The 21,373-nt window shown below is 46.9% G+C and overlaps 1 protein-coding gene across 2 annotated transcripts in view; it reads left to right on the top strand.

Moving 5' to 3' along the window:
• The window catches only part of LOC108795524 (24-hydroxycholesterol 7-alpha-hydroxylase), a 53,937-nt gene extending 40,454 nt beyond the window's left edge, over positions 1–13,483 (top strand). The window contains exons 11-12 of one of the 2 annotated variants that reach the window (XM_018566802.1): positions 4,730–4,817; positions 13,398–13,483. In XM_018566802.1, coding sequence (XP_018422304.1) covers positions 4,730–4,817; positions 13,398–13,469 — 160 coding nt within the window. In that variant the 3' untranslated portion in view covers positions 13,470–13,483. Of the gene's footprint in view, positions 1–4,729; positions 4,826–13,397 lie in introns of both variants that reach the window. The other variant, XM_018566801.1, reaches the window with a different exon arrangement.
• The last annotated feature ends 7,890 nt before the right edge of the window (positions 13,484–21,373 follow it).

Raw genomic sequence — 21,373 nt, 5'->3', positions numbered from 1 at the left:
TGGGATGGGGAATAGAGGAAAGACAGCACAGGGTGGGATGGGGAATAGAGGAAAGACGGCACGGGGTGGGATGGGGAATAGAGGAAAGACGGCACGGGGTGGGATGGGGAATAGAGGAAAGACGACACGGGGTGGGATGGGGAATAGAAGAAAGACGACACGGGGTGGGATGGGGAATAGAGGAAAGACGACACGGGGTGGGATGGGGAATAGAGGAAAGATGGCACGGGGAGGGATGGGGAATAGAGGAAAGATGGCACGGAGAGGGATGGGGAATAGAGGGAAGTCGGCACTGGGAGGGATGGGGAATAGAGGAAAGAGGGCACGGGGAGGGATGGGGAATAGAGGAAAGACAGCACAGGGTGGGATGGGGAATAGAGGAAAGACGGCACGGGGTGGGATGGGGAATAGAGGAAAGAGGGCACGGGGTGGGATGGGGAATAGAGGAAAGAGGGCACAGGGTGGAATGGGGAATAGAGGAAAGACGGCACGGGGTGGGATAGGGAATAGAGGAAAGAAGGGACTGGGAAAGTTGAAAGGAAGGAGAGACTAGCGGGCAGAAGAAAAAAGACACTGGAAGCCCTGGAACGAATGATAAGTCTCCATCAAGGAAAGGGTTAAAATACATTCCAGAATATCATCCACATTTTCACACAGTCTGTTTCTGTTTTAAGCTTCAGTCTGGTCCTGAAGGGCCGGAGGTCACTGCATCTCCTGGGAATCACGCAGACTGAATAGACGGCATTAATAGTAGATGCTGTGCTGGTCAAATACAACAAGCCTTGTGTACCCGTAGACTAGCCACGGACATACCACAGCCTCATGAACAGGTCGGGTATAGGCTGTCTTTGGGGGAGGGGGGGGGAACCTGCTCGGACCACAGAAAGTCCATTTTATTCATTCTTCATGCATAGTATAAACGTTAAATATCTCTTGAGTCGTAACTTCTAACTTGCATAAGTAAAAGGAAACATACGAACCTCTTGAAGTAACAAAACTGATGGCGCCGGTGATGTATTTAGAAAAGTAGACAGTCACCCGCACTCCTAAAACTTCTATATTGGAAAAGTTCAAGTTACAAGTAAGTACCAAAGCTTCCGTACCTCGCCCGGGTCCCTTTTTTTAAGGCACCAGTGTGACCCGTGTATGGAACCTTTTGCTGTCCTGCAGCAAGACCACAGGTTATGTTTTGTGAACGGTCAAAGCATACATGGGTCAGAGACACGACACCAGCGCCAATGTCAATCTCGGCGCAGTAGAAGCTGTACCAAAAAGGCAAAGAACTTAAAATGCATCTACACATCATAAAATCACGTTGCCCGGAGTCCAGCTCCAATTGTATATAGACTTCCATCACAGTTTCTGTATTTCCTAAGTTACCTTAGTAGCTCACGGTTCCAAAATAATGTTTCTGAAACGCTATGAGGTCATCCATTCATCATGTTATAGCTATAAAGCCGAATTTATGATATTTGCATGTTTACATTGATTGACTGTGTATTTAAACAGCACACGCACGAAGAAAGTGCACACAGTGGGACCAGAGAAATCAGTGGAGTTATTGCATATCATTTGACTGAATGGACACCAATTGGTGATGGTGATGGTGACATCACCCAAGTCCAAAAAACTAGGGCTGTGGAAATTAAAGATTAATTTCTCGATTAATCGTTAAACTTTTTGATCGATTAAAATTATTTTGATCCCTAATGAAAACACTCACCTCTCTGCCGGCTTCCGGGACTCCCGTCGGCGATGTCCGTGACGTCACCGGATTCCTCCCCCCTTCCCGAAGTGGCTCCATCGGCTAACGAAGGGAAGGGGGGAGGAGTCCGGTGACGTCGATGTCCGTAACGAAGGGAAGGGGGAGGAGTCCGGTGACGTTGATGTCCGTAACGGCTAACGAAGGGAAGGGGGAGGAGTCCGGTGAGGTCTATGTCCGTGACGTCACCAGACTCCTCCCCCCTTCGTTAGCCTACGGAGCCACTTGGGCCGGTGAGTTTGCCCAAGAAACTTTCTGCACGAGCGCCAGCCAAGGCATCGGCCTATACACATACAGCACAGCAATGAAGTAATAAAATGAACTAGGATCACACTAATCCAGCACGTTATTATTCTGAGTTGCCCCACTCAAGCGGCGGCCATATTGAGTGGGGCACGTGAGATTAATAACGTGCTGGATTAGTGTGATCCTAGTTCATTTTATTACTTCATTGCTGTGCTGTATGTCTTCTATAGGCCAATGTAGTTGCATCTGCATGTGCGTTATAATTAATCGAAATTAATCGATCGATTAAAAAACAAAATTTGATTAATCGGACGCGAAAATTTTAATCATTACCAGCCCTAAAAAAAACTATTGCTATCATCAACCAGTCTGACTTTCTTTTTCTGACCGGCCTTAAGCTGCCCATACACCTTATGAATATCGGCCGATTTTCGTATGCGATCGCGTTTCCGTCCGATATTGGTAAGGTTGATGGGCAGTGTACAACCGCAAATACTGTACAATCCATCGACTTTTGACTATCCAGCAGGTTAGAAAACTTCGGTCGATCGCATGATTTTCGCAAGGTTGGTGGCGTTTCCGTACGTCAAAATTCGTACGATCTACACTGCAGATGCGCAGGTGAAACTACGTGCATTACCGCAATTCGTCCAGGTGCTTTCTTCTAATTAGCGCTGATGCAACCTTGCGATAATCGGGGCAGGATGGGGCCACCGAAAATCGTACGACAGTTCGATCTTCTGACGAAAAGTGTTGTCCGATGATCGAAGGTGTATGGGCAGCCTTAGAGATTTAAAGGAGAATTATGAGGTGAGTGATTTTCACTCAGCCTCATAACCTGAGCCGACCTGTGACAATGAGAGTGTCACAGGTTGGCTCAGGAACCAGCTGAGGTTAATAACTGGAAAGCATTAAAGAGACTGGTTCCAAGGGCAGGCCGGATCAACGGCTGAGAAGCACATCTCAGGAACAGGTTCAGGTTCAAGTCGCAGGGTAACAGCTAAAGACCATCCAGCAACATCCTAACTCAACTGTGTTCCTTGAATAGGCTGTCAGGTGCCAAGATTGGAATTAGGCTTGCATGCCCATGCATCTGCAAGGTCGCGGAACGTGCCCCATGAATTAGCGTACTCAAGGGAGTTAGCGTGCCTGCATTAACTAATGTGTTTGCTCCTGCAACCGCTGGCAATGACCCTTGTTCTGCATATTGGCGCATGTGTCATCTATTTCTGGGAAGAATTGGTTCTGTTCCTTGCCTAGTGTTCCCTTTTAGCCTTGAGAAACAGATACAATGTCAGGCCATAGACCGGTCAGGCCTTAGAGCCGCCTTTCCCAATATTTTTACACCATAAGAACCCTTTAAATAATTTCCAGGTCTAAGAGACCGGTTAAAATAATTAATTGGGGGTCATTGGAAAGAATGCCCCTTATATTGGTGGTCAGTGGAAAGAATGGCCCCATTACAGTGGTGGTGAAAATGCCTCCCCTAATGGCAGATTATTGGTGTCATGCCACTGGCCATGCCGAGTTGTGTTGGGCCTTGGGCTATGCAGGCAGATGAGAGGTCAGTCAGCCACAGCTCAAGCAACCACTAGAAACCTCTGATCGAACCCTAGGGTTCCATGGAACCCTGGCTGAGAATAATGGCGGCCAAAGAGAAGATGTGCAAAGTTGAGGACTGGGACTACTGTTATGTTATGGAGCACCTGTCCTTAGCCCGATGTTCCAAATCCACAAGGTCAAAAGGAGTGCTGGAGCCATATCTCCCAACTTTCTAAAATGAGAAAGAGGGACACCTTGTAGTACAATGTATTTAGTTACTTGGACCATGAAGAATTAATATGCAGAAAATGATTGCGTAAATTGTGCTTTCATTCACTACTCCTTTCATTCAACCATTCACCACTCCTTTCATTCACCATTCAACACTCCTTTCATTCACCACTCCTTTCATTCACCATTCACCACTCCTTTCATTCACCATTCACCACTCCTTTATAATGGCTTTTCAGAATAAGAGGTGCAGTAATGTAGAGGTTGGATGAAAGGTTTGTGTAGCCTTCCTCTTCTGCTACATCGTATATTTTTATAGAGGTTTGTACATCATAGAAAAAAAAGGGAGAACTGAGAAGTAAAGAGCGCCAAAGGGATTTGTTTCCAGAGGAGATCAAGTTGGCAGCTATGCTGTAGCCGGGAAATATTGTACCTCAGAGGACAGGAGACGAGTAGAACCCTTTCTTCTGAAAGATAACTTGTGTTTGGAGAAATACAGAAGCTGGTCTGAAAATGCTAATTTTCTGTCTATCTCTATGATGCCGTGGCCTCCATACTTTAGATTCTAGTTTATATCTAAAGCCACATTTTGGATGGAGCAGGGGACTGTTTAAACCTGTTAAGTTTTTTTTTTTTGGCATCTGTGTTCCATTGGTGAGATTTTCCCTCCACTTCCTGTTCTGTAATGAGAAAGAAACCTCCTTTCGACTGTTGTCATTGGAAGAAGTGTTCCCATTGGAGGATTGTGCCTCTAGTGCTGTTTTGGTGTCAACTCAGAATTCTGGATATTCCCATCACTCTCAGCCTCAGTGACAATGGGAGAGAAAATCTACCTGTGGCAATAAAAACAGAGGTTCTAAACGCCCCCCTCATCACTCTACCCAAAGTCCCCGCTGTCCTCTCCCTGAATCACCCCGCCCAGCTCACATTGCTTTTCTTGTCTTGCAGATGGTTTGCCTTGATGGAGATTCACATGTTGGTGGTTTTATTCCTCTACAAATATGAGTTCCAGTTACTGGATTCACTTCCCAAACAGGTACCGAGGTCTTTATTGTGTACAGGGCTTGTGATGTTAAAGCTGATCACCGGCCTTCCCTTCAGTCTTGTATCTGACCTCTGTCCTTCCCTTCAGTCTTATATCTGACCTCCATCCTTCCCTTCAGTCTTATATCTTACCTCCAGCCTCCCATTCAGTCTTCTATCTGACCTCTGTCCTTCCCTTCAGTCTTATATATGACCTACAGCCTCCCATACTCTCTTCTGTCTGACCTCCGTCCTTCCCTTCAGTCTTGTATCTGACCTCTGTCCTTCCCTTTAGTCTTATATCTGACCTCCATCCTTCCCTTCAGTCTTATATCTGACCTCCGTCCTTCCCTTCAGTCTTATAGCTGACCTCTGTCCTTCCCTTCAGTCTTATATATGACCTCCAGCCTCCCATACTCTCTCTTCTATCTGACCTCTGTCCTTCCCTTCAGTCTTATATCTGACCTCCATCCTTCCCTTCAGTCTTCTATCTGACCTCCAGCCTCCCATTCAGTCTTCTATCTGACCTCCGTCCTCCTCTTCAGTCTTTATATCTGACCTCCATCCTTCCCTTCAGTCTTACTGTATATCTGACCTCCAGCCTCCCATTCAGTCTTCTATCTGACCTCTGTCCTTCCCTTCAGTCTTATATATGACCTCCAGCCTCCCATACTCTCTTCTATCTGACCTCTGTCCTTCCCTTCAGTCTTGTATCTGACCTCCAGCCTTCCCTTCAGTCTTCTATCTGACCTCTGTCCTTCCCTTTAGTCTTCTATCTGACCTCCATCCTTCCCTTCAGGTCTCGTTCACACTTAGGCGTATTGCATATGCGATTCGCGGTAAAAAGTTGCGCGACAAACGCGCGTTTCCGAAGGCTACTTGGCTGTATCCCAATGGAAACGCGCAACAAAACGGCCCAAATTAGTACCTGTACCTTTTCAGGCGTGGGCCGTTTTTTATAGCGCGTTAGGGACGGGCGGAAATACGCCAAAGTGGGAACGAGACCATTGAATACAATGGGATTTATATTTTTGAGCGTTTTGTAGAACGTTCGTTGATCGTAGAACGCGCTACAAAACGTTCAGGTGTGAACGAGGGCTCAGTCTTATTTCTGACCTCCAGCCTTCCATTCAGTCTTCTTTTTTTTTTTTTTTATTCTTTATTGACTGAGAAAAAAGTCAAGTACAGAAAACCATTGTATGTGGTTACAGAGTATGGGCATAAATTCCACAGAACTCGTAATAAAACGGATTACTCCGCATCAAGGTGACATAACCCGACTGAAAAATAAAACACATACGAATAATCATAACAGCTTAGTACAGTCTCAGGTGCGTCAACCGTCCCATTCAGCCGTAACATTCTGTACATTAAGGCTCTACGACTAAGTACTATTCTCGGGAGCCATTCAGTCTTCTATCTGACCTCCTACCTTCCCTTCAGTCCTCTACCTGACCTCCATCCTTGCCTTCAGTCTTCTATCTGACCTCTGTCCTTCCCTTCAGTCTAATATCTGACCTCCAGCCTCCCATACTCTCTTCTAGATGACCTCCGTCCTTCCCTTCAGTCTTGTATCTGACCTCTGTCCTTCCCTTTAGTCTTCTATCTGACCTCCGTCCTTCCCTTCAGTCTTGTATCTGACCTCCGTCCTTCCCTTCAGTCTTCTATCTGACCTCTGTCCTTCCCTTTAGTCTTATATCTGACCTCCAGCCTCCCATTCAGTCTTCTATCTGACCTCCTACCTTTCCTTCAATCTTATATCTGACCTCCGGCCTCCCCTTCAGTCTTGCACAGTTGTACCAGTGTTATGTCAAGGTGGCCAACTCATCGAGATCTTCAACTCGTGACATCATCCGTTGTAGATTTCAACGAGATGGCGCTAGTGCGCGTGCGCCAGCCATCACAGTTTTTGCAATCCTCATTGACTACTCCACTTCCCCTAGGTGCGCCTGTGCGGCTTCGAAATGATCGAGTTCTCCAATTCCAGTCGGTGTTTGTGGCATCGGGTGCCCGCGCAGGCGCACTGACGCAGATTGTACAGTGTGGCTGCGCAGGATTACTGACAGGAGTCTGAGGTCTCGATGAGTTGGAAAACTCGATAGAACACCGGCACCTCTCCAGGACTGAAATGGATTACTCTGATCTCACAGCACACTGTGAGCTCCTCACAATGTGCATTAGAAGCTGTAGCAAGTGAGAGAGCCCATCTCATTTCCTGGCTGGAGGACATCCAGCATCATCTAGCCTGACTGTCTTTGACCTGTTCCTTTCATGAATTTCATTTTTTTTAATCATGGAGACTGAAGGGAAGGATGGGGGTCAGATATAAGACTGCAGGTGAGGCTGGAGTCCAGCTTTAGATGTGTGTGGGCACCTAATAAGAAGCAGCGGGTGCACAAGGCTGGACACCATGTATTTGTTATTGTATCCCCTTTAAGTGTCCCCCCCAGCAGTTGGCTGTCACATCATTTATTTAGGCCTTCAGCTACAAAGTGATCTGCGGATTGCCAGCATCTCGTTAACTTAATCAGCCGCTAACGGCAGTGGAAAGTCCAGGTCACCCCTGAGCCGGGCGGTGTGATGTGATGCCGACCATGGACCGGCATACCTGTCATTGTTGTGTCATGATTCAGAGGCTGAAAGGGGACAGTGAGTGTTGAGAGCCGGGCGTGTGCTGGATCCATTCCTCCTCCATGAAAGAATGATGACCTTCACCGGCATTGCTGGTGTTTGCCTATCATGTGACATTGTGTGTGGGAGTAAATACCGATCACACTCCATACCTGGCCGGCCGGCCACCTCAGGAGACCAGAGGGGGGGATCCCGGAGCCTTCCAGGGAGGGGAAATGTTTACTAAGGCCCAGCCAGGGCTGTACACTGAACTAGACCTGGACTCAAAAGGTGAAGATTAGAAATGTTATAAGGAACATTCTGGAGACCCCATACATGGAAAGATCTTCCTTGTGCCTGGAACTCCTCCGGAATGATCACTGAAGCCCCTCCTGGCATATGACACACTGTCTGGAATTATGGCCACAAAGTTCAATGATGGTGTCGTCCGGCCAGGACACATTCTCCCACATGCTTATATCAGACGTGTTGTAGGCCTTTGTAACATATGGCCGGGCTGGGATATTTCTCTTAGGAGGAAAGGACTTCTGTCTTGCCACCCTCCCCCACACAATCACCAGAAGAACACCACACCCACAGTGAAGCATGGTGGTGGTGGTGGCAGCATTATGCTGTGGGGCTGTTTTTCTTCAGCTGGAACTGGGGCTTTAGTCAAGCTGGAGGAACATATGAACAGTTCCAAATATCAGTCAAGTTTGGCACTAGGGATGCACCGTTACCGATACTAGTACTCGTCCTCGTCCAAATGCTCTGATACCTTCCCCGATTCCGGAAATTCCAGTCAGAGGGAGATCCGGGGGAGAATGGAGCCAACTTCCTTTCCGATCAGGAAGCCGGGCGGTGGGGTAACTCACTTCTCAGCTTCCTAATTGGCTAAGAAGCCGGCTTCACTTGTTGCTAGGCAGCCTGGCTTTCTAACCAATCAGGATGCCGGGTGGCACGTATTGACCCGCCTCCCTGATTGGTTAGGAAGCCAGGCCGCCTAGGAACAAGTGAAGCCAGCTTCCTGGCCAATCAGGGAGGTGGGTCATGACATGCCGCCCGGCTTCCTGATTGGCTTGGATGCCAGCTACACTTGTTGGTAGGCAGTCTGGCTTACTGACCAATCAGGGAGGCTGGTCATGATGTGTCGTCTGGCTTCCTGATTGGCTAGGAAGCCGGCTTCACTTGTTGCTAGGCAGCCTGGCTTCCTGACCAATCAGGAAGCCGGATGGCGGGTCATGATATGCCGTCTGGCTTCCTGATTGGCTAGAAAGCCGTTTTTTATTTGTTGCTAGGCAGCCTGGCTTCTTGACCATTTAGGAAGCCGGACAGTACCTCATAACCCACAGCCCAGCTTCCTGATTGGTCAGAAAGCCAGGCAGCCTCGACAAGTGAAGCCGGTGTTCTTTCGATAGAACACCTGCTTCCCAAGCAATCAGGAAGCCAGGCGACGGGCCGTGATCCACCGCCCGACTTCCTGATAATCGGGGCACACGGCACAGGTACTCAGTACCGGCAAGTACCGGGAAAAAAAAATATCGCTACTTGTACTCCATACCAAAAAAACAGTATTGGTGCACCCCTATTTGGCACAAAACCTTCAGGCCTAAAAAGATGAAGAGGAATTTCATCTTTTAGAACATCGATGACCCGAAGCATGCCTCCAAATCAACAAAAGAATGGCTTCCCCAGAAGAAGATCAAAGTTTTGGAACGGGCCAGCCACAGCCCAGACCTGAATCCGATTGAAAATCTGTGGAGGTGACTTGAAGAGGGCTGAGCACAGGAGATGCCCTCGTAATCTGACAGATCTGTTGCAAGGAAGAATGGGCAAAGATTCCCAAGGCAAGATGTCCCCTGCTTATAGACTTCTACCCCAAAAGACTGAATGCCGTCATAAATGTTAAAGGTGCTTCGGCAAAGTAACAGTTTAAGGGTGTGTATATTTATGCAATGTGTAATTGGAAGTGTTTTTTATTTTTTTCCCCCTTTAGAGATTTTCATTTGTTTTTTAATTGAATTTCACAGATTAGAGGTCACGCTAAAGGTGGAAAACATTCTAAAGTGATTTATCTTGGTCTTTTTTGTGGCATTTTTCGGGGGTGTGTAGACTTTTTTTATATCCCCTGTATGCGATGTAGCCGGAATCTCTCCTGGACACACATTAGGGAGATTATCTTGGAAACTCGAGAAGGGAGCTGCTGGTATACGACACCAACACTTCCAATGATGGATTTCCTATTGTGAAACCAGATTCCGCCTTACCCCGTCACATCATGAAAGAGAAACCTAACACTTCACACGGGGAGGGCTCCAGGAAACTCTAGAAATGGTGAAATCCTCCGGAAAACCAACCTTCAGGCAAATATGAAAGACAAACACCGGTTTGGTTATGAATACATTAAAATCTTTGTAAAGTCAACTCCTTTTTTTTCGTATTGGATAGAGTAGGGAATGGTTAAAACCCTGGCCGGTTTCTGTGTCGGGGGAAATTTTACTTCCTGTCCCAGAGACATAGCAGGAAGTAAGAGGAGATCTCTCCAAACGGAGGGAACATCCCCTTAAACCAATTTTTCTCCACCAGGGTGTCTTTTGACCTCTTCAAGGGCTCCTCAAAATGTTCGCAGGGCGCCATTTTTTTCCATGGTGCAGCCAGGTTCTTGATGTAAAATGGGGGCTCCTAGTTTCAGGAGGGGGGATATAAATGGAGGATCTCCTGATGTAAAAGGTGGGCTCCTAGTGTCAGGAGGGGGGGGATATGAATGGAGGGGCTCCTGATGTAAAAGGGGGGCTCCTAGTGTCAGGGGGGGGGGGATATGAATGGAGGGGCTCCTGATGGAAAAGGGGGGCTCCTAGTGTCAGGAGGGGGGGGATATGAATGGAGGGGCTCCTGATGTGAAAGGGGGGCTCCTAGTGTCAGGAGGGGGGATATGAATGGAGGGGCCCCTGATGTAAAGAGGGATTCTGATGTAAAAGAGGATAAATCTGATGTAAAGAGGGTAGGGGCTCCTGATCTGAAGGGGGGACTCCCACGTAAAGCGGGGAACCCCAGACCTCTATCTAGGATAAAGAGGGGGCCACGTTTTTACATCTACCTTTTTTTCATAGTTCCTGCATACTTTAAAAGGGTGCGGTGACTGAAAGAAGGTTGAGAAACGTTGCCTTAGACAATCTCACCATTATCAGGCTTCCTCATCAGAAGAGTTCCCCTCAGATGTCATTGTTGCGTACTTGTCCTGAGTTTGTGGCTCAGAAAGCTGTAAAGCCCGAGGATCAGACTTGCTCGGTTTGGCACTTTGTGTCATTTGAGTTCAGCGTGCCCGTTCCTGGAAATCTCCGCACTGTATCTGAACACATAGCCGAATTCCTCTGGACACGTGTCCAGCCAAAAATCTGTCCCGGCTTTTGTAGAGCTGCGGAGTTACTCCATTGCTTGGGGTCCTGGAAAGGGGACCACCGGTTCTCCAGTGGCTGGATAGTAGAATAGGGTACGACATGATGGCACCCCAACTTCATAATCCATAATATGCATTTGTTTTGTGGCCCATGAGACCTTAGTTATGCTGCTGGAGAAAGCCACCAAACCTAAAGTGGCCTTTTCAGTAACTTTACAAGTCTGTATGAATCAGACCCCATTCACACCGGGGCGGTTCGGCCGCACCGATCCGCCGACATGAACGATCCCATACGTTGCTATGGGGACCGTTCAATCGACCGCCCCGCGCCTGAACTGCTCCCTGCACTATTTTTGGATGCGCTGATCAGTGCGGTTCCCATACAGGTTTCAATGGAACCGTGCTGATCAGCGCGGTTTTGGGTGGTTTAATTGCGCTGAAACGCAATTAGAGACCACTCTGATCCGCAACCGCCCTGGTGTGAATGGGCTCTAAATGACTAACATGCCACGATATACAGCAACATTAAATAGCAGTGCTCAGGCTCCTGACAGTGACATTGCTCAGTGACTGATGTCATCAGTCAGCTGCAGGCAGGTGGAAGCATTTCCCCAGTCCACTCTCCTCAAGTGATCAGACTGCAACAAGTCTGTGTCAGACAATTGTGAACAAGAACTGCACATGCACCAACTTATACATGATAGGGGTGTCTCTGAGTCGGCATCTCAGCCTTGGAAGACCCTGGATGATGCCTGAACAATAGACGGTGCCATCTTTCTGGGGACAAAAGCATGATGGTTGGTGGAAGGTGTATGCTGTGTAGGATTGTGCAGCAGCACCAGGCGTGGAATATAAACGTGTGATAAGGATGTATAGTCATCATCCAGAGGTGCAGAGATGGGCACATGTGAGTAGATGCATAGTCCTATACAACCGGCCCTTTGAGGGTAACCATACTGCTGATGCGGCCCCCGATGAATTTGAGTTTGCCACCCCTGCTCTATACTGAGTGTTCCTGATCATTCATAACATGAGGACAGAGTATGGTTACTATAACTACAACTATGAATGGACAGGAGGTGATGTAGATCTCTTCCCATTCATTCATAACTGAGGATATAGTACACATACCATGTCCTAAATTATGTACAAGCACTCAGAGATCACTGATCACTTGTACCCACTCTCCATCCTGACAGCTGACACAGGAGGCTGGGCGGTACGGGGAGGGGAGCTCAGCCTCCTGTGACAGCGCTGGCTGTCTCCGCCCACACCGGGAGAGACGCCGGCCACTCACAGCGCTCGACTCCCGCAGCGCTCGGCCGCCTGTGGCAGTTTCTCTCCTCCCACGCTAGGACACAGAGCAGCACCCAGCGGGGAGGAGAGAAAGAAAGGATGCACCGCTGTATCGGCCAGAAAATGGCACTTTCAGCCAATATGTTTCGGCGGCCGATATATCGGTGCATCCCTAAAAATAAGTGTTTACCCATTCTATGCAAAACAAGGAAAATATGTTTTTGAGTTGGCATTCATGAATTCATCATTAACTGTATATTTTGTATGAATTCCTATTTATGTAACAATGTATATTTCTTTAAAGAACCTGAATTTCACTTGGTACCACTGTACAGCAGAGCTCAGACTAAGAGAGGAAGGAGCAGCACAACGAGCCATTCAGCTATACTGTTCTCTTCTGCCAATAAGCGATATGCTGATAGAAGGAGAGAGCAGAGAGATCAGTCATCATTCTACTGCTTCTCCTTCACTGTCTCGTAACAGGCCAGAGGAGAGACAAGACCAGTAATAGTTACTGAAATTGTACCTGAAGCCAGAACCTTTTTTTTTTTTTAGATTTAGAGTGTGGAGGGATTAGAACACACAGGTTTGTATTGCTCTCTGTGTCCCCCTTAGGGAGATTCCCCCCTCCCACATATCCTGGTGACCACTATCACTGAAAGTGAAATAAATCCCAAACTGTGAGTTGTCACCAAAACAGGAATAAATGGCAAATCTTCCAGTGGGGTTTTGCTGACCACCGGGATTTCCTCCGTACTTCCTGTTGTGGCTGTCGGGCAGGAAGTGAAGGCAAATCTCCCCAAAGGGGCAGATATGGGAAAACAAATGAGGATCTGCTGACCACCAGGGATTCCCCTCATACTTCCTGTTGTGGCTATCGGGCAGGAAGTGGAGGGAAATCTCCCCAATGGGACACAGATGGGAAAAGAATGGGCATCTGCTGACCAGCAGGGATTTGCATCTCTTTGGAGGGATTTCCTCTCACTTCCTGTTGTGGCCATCAGACAGGAAGTGGAGGGAAATCCCCCTAATGGAACATAGATGGCAAAAAGAGGGGTTATAACCCTCCCTTACTATATACAAAACAAAAAAACAACTGTCTTCAGTTCTACTCATATATACATATATGTATTACATGTGTCTGCATATTTAGCTGTTGGAGTTAGGCTTTACCATCATTTGTTCCCCATAATGAAATAGTACAATGGGTCCGGTTCTGGTCATTGGAGCAGAGATGTATATATATTATCATGCCATGTCTCAGAATCTCCATCATCATCTGTTTTACAGAGTAACCTGCACTTAGTGGGCACCCAGCAGCCCGATGGACCGTGCCGCGTCATGTATAAGCTAAGGGAATAAATGTGGAGCCCCGGAACATGTACGTACCCTTCATTTCTCTGTCATGTGACCACTAATTCAATATCCAGTTGTAATGACAGATCAGCATCCCCAAATGACCTGGGGATGCTGAACTGTCACTAAACAATAACAACTGGGCGAGCCAGCCGTGGCGTCACGGCCGGCTCTACCCAGTTGTTATTCATTGGCCGGGACCTGCCAGAAGACTACAGCAGGTCCCGGCCAATAGGAAACAGTTGGGCGGAGCTAGCTGTCACCGCTAGCTCCTGCCAATTGTTTTGTGTTTTTTTAATTATTATTTTTTTAATATTCTTTGTTTTTTTTAATCTACATATTTTTTTTAACATTTTGAAAATCATTTTGCAATTTTATTTTGTTTAATTTAACATTCTTTTCACTGATTTTCTATTCTATTCCTATACCTCAGGGGTACCGAGCAGAATAGCCGAGCCGGTACCGGCTATTCACTCACTGCCGTCCGGCCCCTATGACAATAGGTGCAAACGGCAGCAAGTGAGCTGCCGGAGCTTCGGCTCAGCTGATCCAGATGTTGGATCGGCTGAGGCAAAGTCCTTCCGCATTTCGGCTCGGAGCATGTTCGGCTGACCGATGTACGGCCGATTTCAGCTGATGTACGGCTGAGCCGTACTTAGCCGGAGTAAATAGACGAACGTCGTTCGGCTCCGTTCACTTCGGCTCAGTTATTCACTCGGTGTCACGTACCTTAGGGAAGTCTGAGATGTCGAGGGCGGCCTCTCTCACTTCTCTGGTCCTGGGGCACCTGGATGGGTACAGGAGCACCGGGGCACAGAGGGGCAGGAGTGCCAGTAGTAGCTGAATCCAATGAGCAGGAGTAACAGAGATGGTTGCAGGTCCAGCAAGCAAGGATAGCAGAATAGTCAGGACAGGCCGAGGTCATCAATGTGCAGGCAACGCAGTACAAAGGATGAGGCATGACTAGGGTATTTTCAGAGGGACCCCTTACTACTGTAGCCTTCACCCCCCAACCATTCTACCAATAAGGCAGACCAGACTTACATGGATTTCCAAAGGCCACAGCAGCCACTTGTATCTTTAATAACAATATCAAAATATAAATACAAACTTGAATAGAAAAATACTCCAATATATATATCTATATATATATACTCGTAAACAATTAACCCAGTTATCCAGTTTAACCCAGGTTTCCGAATCCCTGAAGGCGCTTCAACTAACCAGAATGCCGTCCCATACCTGTATCTGCGGCTTAAGATACTACTAATGGGGCCCCCAGCCGCAAACCACCGCCTCGGGGACCAATATCCGTTAACCGCAGACACTTCACCGGCCAAAACTAAGTGATCAAACCAACTGACCACCACTTAAAGGACACCACACCTATGATGGGTCACCAATCCTTGTCCATAAAACCCCGGCTCCCTAACGCCTTCAAGGACCCTAAACCGCCACGAGACTGCCATGACAAGATGCACCCCAAGCCCCTCGTACATATAAAACCAAGTGATATAAACGGAAAAAAAAACAAAACAAAAAACAACAAAACAAAACCTCCTTCAGGGCGGGCGGGAAATTCCTTGTATGCTCCCGGTGTCTTCTCCTCAGGAATGATCCTGGTATCCACGTGCCGACCTCCTCCTGAAATCCCACCCCTCTAAGGTCCTCCTTCAAACCGGTAAGCCCCTCTACCAGTTTCCTGTAATTTTTTGAACCCTTTATTCCTCTGGCTCCCCTTCTCCCCCTGTCATGGTGACCTTCCGCCCATTCCTTCTTTTCCTTGGGCTCCATGTCTCTCTGGAGGATGGTCTGGAACAAGCCGAGGGTCAAATCACTGGAGAGAATCAGAAGGGTCAATCCAAGCCGGGTCCAAATAACAGATAACACTTCAGGAACAGGATGCAGGAACTCCGGGAAGCTGACAAATCTGACAGCAAAGGAGGTTTGTTAGTCACAGCCTTATATAGCCTAGAGGGCGCTCAAAAACTCAAACAATACGCCGCGCACGTTTACGCAGAGACGCTGCACCTGATACAACTCTATGAGCTGCACCAGGCGCATGCGCAAACCGCGGTGAAAGATTCCTTGCTCTGGCTTCCTGACACTCGGCTGCCTTCGGCGGCTTTGTGAATAACCCCAGGAGTACCTAGTAAGATGGCCATTGTGAGTAGGTTTTGGTATCTCCTCTGTTAGAGTTGTGCAGTATGATTGTATAATTACACCTTCATTCTGTCTTCATTTCAGGCCACCAGGACAGAGCAGATGTGTCACGCAGCGTCCCGACAAGACTTCACCTGTGTCTTCTCCTTTTATAAATGTGTTTTAGACTTTTATCGTTTTGTACTAATAGACTGACACATCTAGAGGAATATCTCATGTGCATCATTTTAATAAAACATGTCCCTAAAATTAAAGTGTAACACCGGCCATATCTTTATTTCTTTATTTTGGATGAAGTGTGGAGGGACTAGAATCTCTGTCAGGTATTTATTGCTGTGTTACTGTTTGGGAGATTCGCCCTTTTTATTTCTCCTGGTGACCACCGGAAACCAAAATGTTACACTTGTCATAGGAAAAGAGTAGAGGGGGAAATCTGTCAATGGGGAGTCTTATGGAAAGGAGTAGAGGGGGACATCTTTCAATGGGGATTCTCCTGGAAAGGAGTAGAGAGGGAAATCTGTCAATGGGGAGTCTTATGGAAAGGAGTAGAGGGGGAAATCTTTCAATGGGGAACCTTATGGAAAGGAGAAGAGGGGGAAATCTTTCAATGGGGAAATCTGTCAATGGGAAACCTTATGGAAAGGAGTAGAGGGGGAAATCTGTCAATGGGAAACCTTATGGAAAGGAGTAGAGGGGGAAATCTGTCAAACTGGGAAGCTTTATGAAAAGAATTGAAGGGGGAAATCTTTCAATGGGGAGCCTGATGGAAAGGAGTAGAGGGGGAAATCTTTCAATGGGGAGTCTGATGGAAAGGAGTAGAGGGGGAAATCTTTCAATGGGGAGTCTTATGGAATGGAGAAGAGGGGGAGATCTTTCAATGGGGATTCTACTGGAAAGGAGTAGAGGGGGAAATCTTTCAATGGGGAACCTTATGGAAAGGAGTAGAGGGGGAAATCTTTCAATGGGGAACCTTATGGAAAGGAGTAGAGGGGGAAATCTTTCAATGGGGAGTCTTATGGAAAGGAGTAGAGGGGGGAAATCTTTCAATGGGGAGTCTGATGGAAAGGAGTAGAGGGGGAAATCTTTCAATGGGGAGTCTGATGGAAAGGAGTAGAGGGGGAAATCTTTCAATGGGGAGTCTTATGGAATGGAGAAGAGGGGGAGATCTTTCAATGGGGATTCTACTGGAAAGGAGTAGAGGGGGAAATCTTTCAATGGGGATTCTACTGGAAAGGAGTAGAGGGGGAAATCTTTCAATGGGGAATATGCATGTACTTCCTGTTGTGTTTGTGAGACTGGAAGTGAAGGTACACAGTGAATGCAGATGACAAATACAATCTGACAAAGATTCTAACCCTTCCCCACTCTATCCAAAACTACAATAAATGGTGACAATGACTACAGTTGTGACAGAACTTCATGTCCCAGTGTGCGCTTCTTTCATTTGTTCACTCAAAATGTTTCTTTTGCCTTCTCCAGTACAAGTTAAAGCCAAGTATTGGTTTATGTGACTAAATTGGCCTAAAATATACCCTATATAATTATTAGAAGACGTAACCAATGAAGCTCCAGTACTAGTACTATTTTCACTTCGTTATCACACTTGACCGCAATAGTGGTTCTTAAACTGGCCTTTCCTTTGGTGTATGTTGATTCAAATTTAGGGTTAATGCTGCATATATTTTATGTGACATTTTAAGTTTAATCAATGCGTGGACACGGACATTTTTATTCATTCCAAAATGCTAAATTCAACATTTCCAAAGATTATATAATTGTGGTGACATATCCAAGTCCGTATTTGTTCAGTTAATTACATGTAAATAAGAATAGAATTAAACACACAAAAATAAAACCTGACGCCATGCGGTGCTAGATGGCCTGCAGATAATCAGAATCCATTTGACATTTAAAGTATGAATTAGGAAAGAAAAAGTTTGGATATTCAGACACTATACGGGGACAAACAGTATATCGGCAACACGTACTAGGGCTCTATCAGAACCCCGCCCTATGGACGCAAATCTACCTTTGGCCCTCTTAGATCTGCTGCACTGACATAATACATAAATATAGATAAAAGAAACAAATGTACCATTAAACGCCCCCATATTAATTCTTATGTTACCCTCCACCCTATTGATGACTGATGTGTCTGGTCAATGTCAGCAATAATAACTAGGGATGTGCCAATACCAATGTCGGTGCCGATACTGGGCATTTTCACAAGTACTAAAAACTGATCAGCACTGTAACTTTTCAAATTGATTCGGCTGCCAACGTTTTGGGGAACCACGTGGTGACTGCTTACAGCGTTTCCACTAGCCCACACATTTCCACCAGCTGAGACCCTCCTCAGCCTTCCTGAGACCCCCCACATCTCCCCCTCCTGAGATTATTCACTTCTCCTCCTGAGACCCTCCACATCTCCTCCTTCTGAGATTCTTCACTTCTCCTCCTGAGACCCTCCACGTCTCTCCCTCCTGAGATTCCCTACTTCTCCTCCTGAGACCCTCCACATCTCCCCCTCCTGAAATTCTCCACTTCTCTTCCTGAGACCCCCCACGTATCTCTCTCCTGAGATTCCCTACTTCTCCTCCTCCTGAGGCCCTCCACATCTCCCCCCTAGTGAAATTCTCCACTTCTCTTCCTGAGACCCTCCACGTCTCTCCCTCCTGAGATTCCCTACTTCTTCTCCTCCTGAGACCCTCCACATCTCCCCCCTCCTGAAATTCTCCACTTCTCTTCCTGAGACCCTCCACGTCGCTCCCTCCTGAGATTCCCTACTTCTCCTCCTCCTGAGACCCTCCACATCTCCCCCTCCTGAAATTCTCCACTTTTCTTTTCCTGAGACCCTCAACGTCTCTCCCTCCTGAGATTCTCCACTTCTCCTCCTCCTTAGACCCTCCACATCTCCCCCTCCTGAAATTCTCCACTTCTCCTCCTCCTCCTGAGACCCTCCACATCTCAACCTCCTGAGATTTCCCACTTCTCCTCCTCTTGAGACCCTCCACATCTCCCCCTGTTGAGATTCCCCACTTCTCCTCCTCCTGAGACCCTTCACATTTCCCCCTCCTGGGATTCTCTACTTCTCCTCCTGGGACCCTCCACATTCGCTCCTCCTGAGACCCCCCGCACATCTCCCCCTCCTGGGATTCGCCACCTCTCCCCCTCCTGAGATCCTTCGCCAGAGACATTAGGCTGGCACCCCAGAGCATGTAAGAGTATGTAACAAATTCATATTATTCTGTATTGCTGTATAATGTATTGCTGGGATTTGTAGTCCGCTGATGGTATGGAATGTGCAAAGCATACAAAGCACAAAGCATACACAGCACACAACACACACAATATAAACAACACAGAGCACATTCAGCACAAAACACACATTGCATGAACAACAACAGAGCACACACCAAACGTATTATAGAGTACCAGAGCTTGGAGACCCACAGGTCTGATAATTGCTGCCCTGTGAACTCCTGGCTCTCACTCTGTCTCCCAGCCCCCAAGTGTGACTAACAACATGAAATAACAGAACCCAGTCATTGCCTACATGCCTCTGGAGCTGGGATATTGTTACCAGAATAAGATTCAGCAATGATCAAGATAGCAACTGTTGGACTCTTAGCTCTTATTCTCACCTACAGGAGTAATTCTTAAACCAGGCAAGCTATGGAGCAAACCTCTTTTATAGGTAAGCCTTTCCAACATAATCATTGTAGAACTAATTACTACTTGAGCTGTATCATGACTGGTTCTCTTTAAATGTGTGCCCCAGTCAAACTCAAACATTTTGCAAGTAAAGCAGACTTTGGTAACACTGGGCCCCAATGTCACTGTGTTGTGTCACCTGCTGGCCTCCATGCTTCCTCAGCAGTAAGAGAGGACAAACGGTGATTAATATGTGCCGCATTGAGCAGTGTACGTATATATTTCTCTGTGCTCATCACAGCTGGGGCATCCCCGGCCTCTCTGCTGAGTAATCTCATGAGCACCAGCGGAGCCCTGAGTGCTGCTGACTCATCCCATCAGCCCCTGGGAGTGAGCTACCTCTGCAGATTCTGCGCCAGGTACCTACAGGCCAATAGGCTGGGAACACCAGCATAATCCATCATGTCATCTATTCTACAAGCATGGAGAAAGGGAGATCCAAATGTAACCATTTCCAAGCGGTGGAAATAAATGTCTTATCATTAGCAGGAAAGTATACACTGCTAGAAAAGTACAAAGGTTTTATATTATGGGTCAAAAGGGATAGGGTTCCATACCCTACTTTCAGCCCTTCTTAACCTTTCACGAGTGTTTATTTCAAGGGTTCCTCCAGGGTGGAGCCCTTGAAATTTGAGGTCCAAAGGTTGAGAAACCCTTGGAGGAACACAAATAGTTTTCAGGTCTCAAGGAACCCCTTTAAAAAATGTATAGCATGCTGTATTATGGGTAGAATTGGATAGGGGTGCATACCTTACTACATCCCTTCTCAAACTTTCGAGAGGGTTAATTTCAAGGGTTTCTCCAAGGTGGATAAAACCTTGAAAAGAACCCTCTTGAAAGATTCAGAAACCCTTGGAGGAACCCTTGAAATAGTTTTCAGGTCTCAAGGAACCCCTTTAAAGAATGATAGCATGCTACATTTATAGCGTGTTATATTATGGGTAGAATTGGATAGAGGTCCATACCCTACTACATCCCTTCTCAACCTTTCAAGAGGGTTAATTTCAAGTGTTCCTCCACATGGAGGTACCCTTGAAAAGAACCCTCTCAAAAAATCTAGAAACCCTTAGAGGAACCCATGAAATAGTTTTCAGGTCTCAAGAAACCCCTTAAAAAAATTATAGCATGCTAAATTTATAGCGTGTTATATTACGGGTAGAATTGGATAAGGATTCATACCCTACTACAGCCCTTCTCAACCTTTTGAGAGGGTTGGAGGAACACTTAAAATAGTTTTCAGGTCTCAAGGAACCCCTTTAAAAATGTATAGCGTGCTGTATTATGGGTAGAACATGGATAAGGGTCCATACCCTACTACAGCCATTCTCAACCTTTCGAGAGGGTTTATTTCAAGGGTTCCTCCAAGGTGGAACCCTTGAAATCTGAGGTGAAGGAATTCTTGAAAAGAACCCTCTTGGAACCCTTGAAATAGTTTTCAGGTCTCAAAGAACCCCTTTAAAAAAATGATAGAGAGCTAAATTTATAGCGTTATATTATAGGTAGAATTGGATACGGGTCCATACCCTACTACAGCCCTTCTCAACCTTTCGAGAGGGTTAATTTTAAGGGTTCCTCCAAGGTGAAGGAACCCTTCACATGAACCCTCTCAAAAGGTTGAGAAACCCTTGGAGGTCTGTAAGACCCATTTTAAAAATAGTACTAATAGTGATGATGCTGGGCTTGGTGTGAACCCAGTTCCCCTGATCCTGCGCAAACCCACTTAAAACTCTGACTGCCACCGCCTCCTCCCCAACCCAATCACTGGCGGCAGTTGAGGCCGGGGTAGTCCCTGCCCATTTGTGACCTATAGCTGCATGGCGGGGAATGCTCCTCCTCCCAACTGATTGGATCGGTAGGATGGATGTGGCGGTCAGAGTTTTGAGCGGGCTTGGGAAAAATCACACCAAGCCCAGCCTCATCACCGTTAGTAAGCATGTGTGTTGCCACCCTGTACTAGGAAGCACTTGAACAAGGACCTACATGGCAGGATCACCAGGTATTGTTTATATGAAAGATGCAGATTTAAAAAAGAT

Source organism: Nanorana parkeri, unplaced genomic scaffold, assembly GCF_000935625.1.
Source record: "Nanorana parkeri isolate BGI_ZX_2015 unplaced genomic scaffold, ASM93562v1 scaffold977, whole genome shotgun sequence".
In the NCBI taxonomy this organism is placed as follows: Eukaryota; Metazoa; Chordata; class Amphibia; order Anura; family Dicroglossidae; genus Nanorana; species Nanorana parkeri.
This window is presented reverse-complemented; position numbering and strand designations above follow the sequence as displayed.